The 10,232-nt window shown below is 52.4% G+C and overlaps 1 protein-coding gene across 1 annotated transcript; it reads left to right on the top strand.

Annotated features, from left to right (window-relative positions):
• Window positions 1–2,888: 2,888 nt before the first annotated feature.
• On the top strand, window positions 2,889–9,936 carry Osr1 (odd-skipped related transcription factor 1). Its single transcript, XM_046441688.2, has 3 exons — window positions 2,889–3,187; window positions 7,633–8,328; window positions 9,027–9,936. The coding sequence occupies exons 2-3, from the start codon at window positions 7,664–7,666 to the stop codon at window positions 9,160–9,162; spliced, it is 801 nt and encodes a 266-aa protein (XP_046297644.1). The 5' UTR covers window positions 2,889–3,187; window positions 7,633–7,663; the 3' UTR covers window positions 9,163–9,936.
• Window positions 9,937–10,232: the final 296 nt, after the last annotated feature.

Here is a 10,232-nt window from a genome sequence, read left to right as displayed (position 1 = left end):
AGTCTGGGATCCCTCGGATGTCTTTGGTTCTGCCGGGCAGGCAATGGGCGAGAGAGCCAGGAGCCGAGGCTTTTGCTCAGGGTCTGGTCGCCGGCTGGATTCCGAAGGCTCTAGGCGAGCAGAGGCTGCCAGCAGCCGCGTGTGGCAGACTGCGCTCGGTTGCTGAGTGCGCTGGACCCCCAGGAGTGAGGCGGGCGTGTGGACAGGAGTGCACTGGGCTCCTGGGAGGACAGGACCCTTGGGTAGATCCAAACTACCGAGGTCATTTACCAAATTTGAAACCTGAGGTCCTCTGGAGTCTTAAACGATTTGACTTTGCTAAAAAGTGCTTTCGTAGCTCTTGGGTGTCCGGGGTCCAGTCCTCCTGGATCATCCCGGTCGCAATCCGGATACAGCATTAAGATGTAGGCCCTACATGATCTGATCGATTTCTCTTAAATAGGAGGGGGGAAAGGATTCCACCAGTTGCTCTCCCTTCCAGGGGCAGAGGGGTCCCTAGCTTCCTGGGCTTCTTCCTGCTGGTCTTGCTTCAGAGGGAATCAGGACTCTGATGGAGGCCAATGTTTGGAGGTCCTTTACTTAGGACCTCAGTGGGATGGAGGACCTTTCAGCTCCTAGCCAATCTCATATTTCGTTTTCCTGTCTTTCTGAAGTTGTGCAGTTGTGGGCTACCTAGGAGGCAGCAACTTGGAAGTCTGAAACAAGGAATCCTTGCAGAGGCTCAGGAACGCCAGCAGGCACAGTCCTGTCCTGCATTATGATCAGATTCATGCAGCAAAGTTTGGGACCCTGAGTCCTAAAGACCTTGCACTAAACCTTACTTCTCTACCCTGCCCCACATCCATTAAGTTTAGGGGTTTGACTTGAGTCAGGATCAAGTTTCCAGAAAGCCTAGCAAAAGCTTAATTTAAAAGTCCAGTTCCATATTCCTTCCCTTAGAATAATGGACACTTTTTCACCAAGAGCTCTTTAGGGATACTACTACTTGGAGCTTTTTAGACGTCCTGAGACATGTTGGTTGAAGGACCAGTTTTTGAAGAGAGACACAAGTAGAAATGTGGAGGAAACCCAGGTGAACATGGAGAAAGTCAGAGCAGGAGATGGTGCATATACATCATGCCACAGGAACTTCCAGTCACTATTCCTAAGTGTCCAAGTGTCTGACAGCCAGAGGTCCTATTGTGTCTATCTCTTTTTGGATATGTTCACTGCTGATATGGAGGTTCCCCAAGCTTTGACTACCTGGGGAGGCTGAGGCTTGCCATACAAACTCCTTTACCCAAATTTGGAATCAGTGAAGGCCAATAATGCTTTGATTGAATTTTCCTACCAGGTCTTCCCCTGCTCTTAAGTCATGCTGCCCTGGACTCTCTTGGAAGGGGGTGATCTCAGTTTCCTTTGACTCCAAGGGGCCTCACTCTGGCCAGGATATCACCCCATATTGACAGTTTCTGAGATTCCAGATGCACAGGCAAATTAATGTGGACCTTTTGCTCCTACACTAACCTGTAGAATGGGGTAAAATCCATCTTTTGGGCAAAGATCTGCTCCTCTCATCCTCCTCCTGAACAAACCAAAATTATCAGGGCTGGAGGCTTAGGGATACACAGAAGAATCTCTTCCAACTGTGCCTTTGTCCATGACCATCTTTCTAGGTCAAGGATCAAATTCTCACCCATCTCAAGAAAATCAGGCTGGCTTTACAAACCAAAGCTGGACAGGATGAAAGTTACTCTGAAGAGATGCTGTACCAATATGGTAAAGACCCATGGAGGCCAGGATCTGGTCCCAATCTCATGTGGAGAGGGGTATGCAACAACTCTGGAAGGGAGTGTGGGGTTGGGAGCTATGAATCTGGACCCATCCAAGTCACTATATACAAACACCTCCTCTTGTAGGAGACCCAGGCAAGGTGTTCCAGACAGGTGGCAGATAGGAGGATCAAGGCTGGGGTCAGCTGAAGGTAGCTTCTAGAAGCTAAGCAGTCAAGAGAGTACTGGTACCTTCCATAAGACCTAGGCAGTGAAGACAGAATTTTTCTTCACCAGAGCCTTTTAGATTTCAGATTCCATCTGAACCAGTTCTTTGACAGAGGCCTTGGAGTTGACAACTTCGGAGCTTGGCTTGTATGCCTCTGCAGCTCTCCAAAGTCTCATCCATCCTGAAACAAATGTGTGATTAGAGTGTGCGACTGTGCTTAGAGGAAAATAGCTCCTGATCTCCTTCCCCAATGATCTACCTCTGGTCTTTCTACTGAACTCCTCAGCCCAGGGCCTGGGGTCAGATTTAGGCATTCAGATGTTTCAGCTTGCTGGAGTAGTAATCCTGGCCCACCAGCACCAGGAAGTAGCTAATGCTGCCTGGGTTATCGCCCTGGACTTGAGCACGCTTGGGTGTGAGGGAGCTGCTCCACGCGCGGGGTCTTCCGCCTCTGAAAGCGATTCTGGCAGGAGGGGCAACTCTGTTAGCCTACAAAGCGCTCTGGATCCTAAGCTGCGGGGCCGGCATCGCTGTACACAGAGCTCCTCCCCACCCGGCTCTGCCACCTTCCAGGGCACAAGCTGTGCCCTAGGAGCGCTTGAAGAAACTCGCGGTCCCAGCCGGTTCTCATCTGCTGGGAGCTGTTTCCTGTAGCGCGCCAGGTGTGCCCTTGTGGTCCTAAAAACGCAGAAAGGGTCGTGTGGAACCTGAGAGCAGGGGACGCAGGTTTGGTAGAAGCCGGGCCCGGCGAGCGCAGCTGCCAAAGTTGGCTGCCCGGGTCAGCAAAACTTTGTCTCTCAGTGCGCAGGCGCCAGGCAGGGTTGGGGGGCAGGGGAGGGAGGGGAGGAATCCTGAGGCCAGGGGCGGGGGGGCTGGGGAGGAGGGAGGGTGGTGGATTAAAATAAGTAGGCGGCTCGGTGCTAAGGGATGAGTGAGTCGGAGCTCGGCCTCTCCCCAGCACGTTCCCAGCAGCTTCGGTTCAGAACCAGCGAGGGAACCAGGAGCGAGGCTCACGATCCCCCGGCGGGCCGGACTCCCGGGCTGCTGAGCGCTCCCGCGTGTGGGGCGCTCGGAGTCCCCGCCGCTGGAGAGGGGTCAGGACTCCAAAACATCAGGCGTGTCTGTGGGCTTCAGCTCCTGTGGCTTCCCGGGTCCCGCGCAGCGAGCCCCAGAGACGCGCTCAGCAGCAGGACCACCGCGGAACGAGGTAACTACAGCCCTGGGCTCTGGGGCTCAGCCACCCGAGGGAAGGCAGTACTCCAGGGTTCCTTGTCACAGCGCGGCGGTCCTGCTCCCTCTCCCCGCCTCTGTCCCTGTCTCTCTCTCCGCGTCTCTCCTTGTCGTGAAGGAAGCTCCTCTTGCCAAGCGAAAGCTGTAGAACCTTTGTGAAAGTGAGAGCGACTGCAGCCCAGGGTAGGGGGTGCTGACTCAGGGACTTTGCACGCAGGGTCCTGGGCCTCTGACCTCCGGAGAATAAGGGGGCGGGCCTCAGTCATCGCCCCCAATCGCGCTGGGCTACTCGGAATCCGGGTCAAGGTGCCCACGGACTTCGCAAGTCAGTCTGTGGGCCCGCATTAAGAAACCGGAGCAAATTCAGCAGGCACAAACTTTGGCAGGCGCGATCCTAGCTCAGGCTGATCTGCCTTAGTTGATGAAAGGGAAGGAGAGAGTGGATAGCCATCGCCACAGTCCACAACTCCAGGGACAGGTGCACGCCCCAGCCTGGTCGCGCTTTAGTTTGACTTATTACTGAGTTCTGCTCAGGTTCCAGGCCGGCTAGACCCTGGTGCTCACTGCTGCATTTCTGAAGTCAGCTTCGCCCCGGAACTCTGACTTCGGAATACTCTCTATACGGTAGATTTCTCCTTGGGGTTAAGGCCTGGAGCGTAACCCTCGATTGCCCAGGTGCAGTTAGGCATGGACTTTCCCAGGCATGCGGGGCACAGGCTTTCTTCTCAGTTGGAGACCGCATGCTGCAGTAGCATAAACACTGTGGAGGTTCAAGTGTCTCGGAGCTGGGGATTGGTAGAAAAGAATTCTTATGCTCCCCTGACTGTCCCCTAATCCAGCTTTCTGGAGAGAAGTGGAAGCCTGAGGAGAGAGGGACGGAATTGAGAAAATGCCTGCTGAACTAATTTGTCCCATGAAATGTCTCTAATAAGAATGAAAACCCACATCCAGTCCTTTTTCAGCAGCCCAGGTAGTAGCAGAGTGGGTCTCCGGAGAACAAATCAGCTTCAAGAGTTTCTTTGTTGCAATAATTCCACAAATTTCACCCGGACTTATTGCTATACCTTGACTCTTAGGAATAGAACCACATGCAAAGCTAGCCCCCCGGGAGGTTCACAGCCTCCTAGGGGAGAGAAGGGCTGGCCGAGATGGGAAGTTACTGTGTATAGATGGACCTTCCCAGGCTCCTGGAAGTAAATGCAGTTTCATTAAGACCCAAGAGCAGATAGATCCCCCGAAGACGCAACGGGCATTTGAGTGCAGCAGGATGGACGCCTCACCAATAGTTTCGATGGATCTTGTTCCTGGGGAGAATGTAACTGAAGTATCAGGTGTTGGTCAACCTCTCCTTGGGCGTCCTGACGCCTGTCACCATTCCTGTTGGGGATTCAGTGTGGAGGATGATTATCTTGGGCTGCTGCTGGGCTCCTCCAGGCGCAAGCTCGTGTAGTTCGCTCCATCCTTATTAATGTAAGCAGTTAACTCGCTCACGCTCAATTACCCCCGAATAAACCACTTTAATAGACTCTGCACACTTCATTAATGCCCTGCTTAGGGCTTGCGGCAGACCTGGAATTGGCGCTCCACCGCGCGAGGTACGCGAGTGCCTGAACTGAGCAGGGACCCGAGCGCGAATTGCCTTTACTGTGCTAGTCAAGACCTTTGCTGCCGCTTCTCAAGGCCAGAGGCACCGACTCTTTGTGGAGTAAATGCCTGGCTTCGGGGAGAGGCGTTCGTTTCGCGTTAAAAGATCAAAAGCATTCGCACTGGGGTCTTGGGGTTAGGACAACGAGAGCCGGAGAAGCCGGGTTTCCCGCTCATCCTCTCTGGCTAGGGAAGCAAGGTTGATACTGTGTTTTTCTCGTAGCTGACCGCCTGAAACCAGATCGTGCAATCCGCCCATTCTGGGTACTAGTGTAAGGGAGCCACGTTTCGAACGAATTTCGTCCGCCGGAAAGTCATTGGCGGGAGCCTGGGGAGCCCTGGCCTCGGAATGCTGCTGTAGAAAATAAGAAACTGCCCGGGGAAAATAAATGGAGTGTTGGGGGAAATAAGATTGGGCAGATAGCCCGGAAAGGTTGGCTCCCAAGAGCCATGGTGGCAGCATCCCCCCTCTCTGGCCCCCCACGGAGCCCCAAGACCGCTGGGTCTTTTTTGCTCCTTAAAGGGAGGTGAGGAAAGGCAAGGCGAGGTTGGTGGGGACTCCCACCTGAGCTCCAGGCTTGGGCCGGCGTGCAGCTCCAAGTCCTGCCGCTAAGGCTAAGGCCTCTTGGAGAGGAGCAAGCCCAGGCCTCCTGGTCTCCCGGCGGGCTCCCGATGACTGGAGACAAGGATCTGATTTCTAGTGCCTGGAGGGGAAGAAGAGGTGACAGCAAATCAAAGAGCGCTCATCTGGCCTAAGTCTAGGCAGACCTTTGAAGTTAGCAGTCTTCTCTTCCCACTTCCAATACAAAAGGTCCCAGCTTCTCCTTTAGCTCTGTTCCTATTTTGCTTCCTTCTTGTTTCAGAGCTTTGGGATGGACTAGGTTTTTAGGGCATTACTAGCGACAGGAAGCAGTAGAGAAGACCCTTGCAGAAGCTCTACCATGGCCTTTGCTGTGGCTTCTGAGGTCTTATTGCTGCAGATATGTGCCTCCTCTACCCTGCAGCTGAATTAATGGCAGTGATCAGACTTGGTTTTCATCCTATGGATAATTTAATTCGTGTAGGCAACTCTCAAGGGGCTCATGGTTTTTAGACACTACCTCTTTCCTTAGAGCCCACCACACAATCAGTGACCCTCCTGTCATCTTCTAGAGGGACAGATTTTCTGAAGATTGTCCTCACACCTTCCAAGAACAGACACTGCACATCCCTGCACAAGACCAGAATTTTAAAGCAAAAGGCTGGGACCTTGAACTGGGATTTGAGGGCTGGCCAGGCCTAGGAAGGCTGAGTGTGCTATGCCATAGGGAGCAAGGTGGTGGCCTGCACCTCCCAGGTAAGGACTTTACTCTGGGTTAGAGGAGAGGTCCTAAGAAGAGGAGAAGTGAAAGGGTCCTAGTGACCTGGCTCTGATATTGATTTTTTTTTTTTTTTTTTTTTTTTTGGAGTAGCTCCCAGTAAGCTGGGAGCCAGGAGTTGAACACCTGGGCTTCTCAAGGATCCCTGCTACTTTTTGGCTCCCCTCCCCCCACCAGGGGATAGAACCTAATTAGGAGTGTTTGGGAGGGGCAAAGATTAAAGGTTTCTTCCCATGCAAGTTGGAGACCCTGACAAAAGAGATCAGGAGATGACAGATCTTGGTCACTTGTGGTTTCTCTCTGGCGTTGCTCAAGCATCCTAACCTTCCAGTTGGAGAGTACAGAGTACAGACCACAGTAATGGAGCCTTACTTCAGTGTTCTTGCCCATATACATACCCACCTGCCGAGGGTTCTTTATATACATAAAATTTGTTAGATCCAAAGACCCTGCTCCCTTTTTCTCTGAGGAAAAAAAAAAGACATTTGAGTCTCCTGGTATGTGACTGCAGATGTTTAATAGAATAAGTGAATGTGTGGGTCACAGCACCCTCTTTGAAATGAAGGCAACCCCCAAGCACTATAATAGGGACTCGGTCTGCAAGGAGTTGCCAAAAGAGAGCTGCCCAAAGTATCACTAGTACTTGTAAGGTAGGGTAGCAAATTGTGGTTCAGTAAAGGAAGGTAACACAGCTTCGGCTTCTGGAAACCAAATCAAAGATCAGTCAGACCTTCATATGCAGAAACTAGGAGATGTGTGCATTTGTCTTTATGTGTATACTTGCTGTTTGTGGAGGCTCTTCGTGGGTATGATGTGATTCCCTGTATGTGTTTGCATGTGTTATGGGCTCTGTGTTTTGTGACCAGTGTTGTCCTATAAAACTGACTGTCCCAGTTTATTTTTGCACATTCTTGTCACATCTGCATTAGAACCTGTGGATCTGTGTTTATCTGTTAGTGTGCATTGTCATGTTTATCTGCACCTGAATGTGTAAGTCTGCTTCCAAATTCTGTTATCTTTGCAGGGCCTGGCTTCCTGGATGTAGGTTTTTACGTGCAGTTGCTCTGGGTTTGTGCCTTAGAGACGGTGTTCTGTATGCAGTTGGTCCTTATTTTAAATTAGTTGTATTGCAAAAGACTTAATTTCATACTAGTTTCTCTTATCAAGCGTGTATCTCTGCCAAAGGCCATTTGGAGGGAGCCCTAACACCAGGAAGTTTTTCAAAGAGAGGGCTCTCCTGTACCTTACTTTCCCATCTTCTGTGTGAGAGCAATGGGGGTGGTGGGTGGGACCTTAAAACTCCCAGCTTCTACACTGTGAGTCAGAGAAAGTGTGGCTGGGCTGGTTTTCAGGAGGAAGGCAACCTACCCTGAACTTTTTTTTTCCTCTCCACCCCCCTTCTTTTTTCCTTTCTTTGCAGATCGAGATTGAGAACCACTGCAACTACCACAATGGGCAGCAAAACTTTGCCAGCCCCGGTGCCCATCCACCCATCCTTGCAGCTCACCAACTACTCTTTCCTCCAGGCAGTGAATGGCCTTCCCACAGTGCCCTCGGACCACCTGCCCAATCTGTATGGTTTCAGTGCTTTGCACGCTGTGCACCTGCACCAGTGGACGCTAGGTTACCCAGCCATGCATTTGCCCCGCTCCTCTTTCTCCAAAGTGCCGGGTGCAGTATCCAGCCTGGTGGACGCGCGCTTCCAGCTGCCGGCCTTCCCTTGGTTCCCTCATGTCATCCAGCCCAAGCCAGAGATCACCGCTGGGGGCAGCGGTCCAGCGCTCAAGACCAAGCCTCGCTTTGATTTCGCCAACCTGGCCCTGGCCGCCACACAAGAAGATCCCACTAAGCTTGCCCGAGGGGAGGGCCCAGGCTCCCCCGCAGGTGGGCTAGGTGCCCTCCTGGATGTGACCAAGCTGTCCCCAGAAAAGAAGCCCACGAGGGGACGCCTGCCTTCCAAGACCAAGAAAGAATTCGTCTGCAAGTTTTGTGGCCGCCACTTCACAAAGTCCTATAACCTACTCATCCATGAGCGGACGCACACGGATGAGCGGCCCTACACCTGTGACATCTGCCACAAAGCCTTCCGGAGGCAAGACCACCTACGAGACCACAGGTGCGGCACTGCGAGAGGCCCTAGAGAGCTTGCTTAGGGTTTCACCTTCCTCCTCCCTACAGAACCCCTGCTGGCTTCAAGCCTATGGATGGGGAATTTCACCTAGGCAGGAAGGGTCAGGATTAGGTTTGGGAGCACCTGTGGAGGAAATGTGGGTATGAATAGGACCTAAGACTAGATTAGAGCTCCAGACTGGCAGTGTTGCTGCTGCCCCCCTTCTCAATCCTCAGAGTTGTCCAATAGTGAAGTTCTTGCAATGATGAACAAAACAACCGAACACTTGAAATGTGCAATAAATGAGCCTGGGAAACTGTTTTTAGTTTTATTTAATTTTAATTATCAACCACATGTACCAGTGGGCAGTCTTGGAGAATGCAGCTCTAGGAATGGTCTGTTAGCCAATTCCCTGATGGACCTCTAGGTGAATCAGGCCTTGTAAGGTTGCTGCCTGCCCTTCCTCCTCAGAAAGGCAGATGGTCTGTTTGCCTTGACCTGTTTAAGGAGCAAAGTTGCCCAGGTTCTCTGTCACCTCCTTGCTCTGTCCAGAGTCTGCATTATGCTAGTTGCATACTTGGTACCCCACACTCCTCCCCATCTATAATGCAAGTGCCTTATAAATATAGGAGGGGATCTTGGGACAACTGTTTACAATAACATTGCATCCTTTTGCAAGGATTAATTGTCGTTTCTGTCCTCAGATACATTCACTCCAAAGAGAAGCCTTTCAAATGTCAAGAATGTGGAAAGGGATTCTGCCAGTCCAGGACTCTCGCTGTCCACAAGACGCTACACTCACAGGTGAAGGAGCTCAAAACCTCCAAGATCAAATGCTAAACAGCCTCTGGGCCACCAGGACCCTGGCCACGCTGCCCGCTCCTCCGGAGGAACCCGAAGCTGAAGAGGACTCTGGCGGGCAGCGGGAGGGGCGCTTGGGACTTCCCCCCACCCCAACAATGTCCCCTGGGTCCTCGGCACACGCGGCACTACAGAGTCCTGCCCGGGGCCATGACCCTGACCGCCCGGGCGGCTCCCCCAGGACGCGGCTTAACTTTGGGCCAAAAGGCGGTACTCACGTGGCGGAAGGGAAACTGCATTAAAAACAGAACGAAAGCTCCGTGGAGACGCAGCGGCGCCTCTCCCAGAAGTATTACTTTTTCTATTGTTATTTTATACATTTTCTTTATTTTTTTTTTCTTTGACCATATAAGCTTGTAACTCTTGACTGCGGATAGGAGAGAGGAAAAAAGTTCTGCGCGCCCGCAACTTCTGACTCCTTCTCCAGTCCCCATCCCCACCCTGGGAGCCTGCAAAAGTGTAATCGGTGTATCTGCTTCAGCCGCCCGGCCCCAGGGACCGCGGGGCCCGGAGCGCCGGCTCCCAGCTGCTGCCGCGGGCTCCCGGACTCGGATGGCGGGGCAGGGATCTCGCGCCCGGGGTCGGGAGGAGCCCGGCCGCGGCTCCCCTGCTCCACCGCCGCGTCACAGCGAGCGAGCAGCCGGCCAGGAGCCGGGCGTTGTATTGCGACTGGCACTTTATGCTGACCATCGGTAACGGACATTTATCACTGGAGTTGTTTTTTTTTTTTTTTTTTAACTATTAAATAAACGGTTATTTTACAGGCACTGCAGGACGGGTAATTTCCCTCTTGAACCGCAGGAAACCACTCCTTTCTATGAGAGGATCAGGTTTCTCTGCTTGACTTCAACCTGTCCTACTTCCCTAGCCTCGACGTCTTGGGGTGATGGGGCTGGGGATGGGGGAGAAAACCCGTTTTTAGGGTGTTGGTCTACCTCTGCCCAACTTTATATTTTCTTACTATTCTCCGCTTCAGTGTCAGGGTCGCAGTCTCCACCCTTCACTTCCCAAGAGCGGCGAGTTTAAAAAGGACCGAGTCTGAGGCCGCA

Source organism: Marmota monax, unplaced genomic scaffold, assembly GCF_021218885.2.
Source record: "Marmota monax isolate L192 unplaced genomic scaffold, Marmota_monax_Labrador192_F-V1.1 WCK01_AAM20220418_F8-fsc00010, whole genome shotgun sequence".
Classification (NCBI taxonomy): domain Eukaryota; kingdom Metazoa; phylum Chordata; class Mammalia; order Rodentia; family Sciuridae; genus Marmota; species Marmota monax.
The sequence above is the reverse complement of the archived record's forward strand: the minus strand, read 5'-3'. Positions and strand labels throughout refer to the sequence as shown.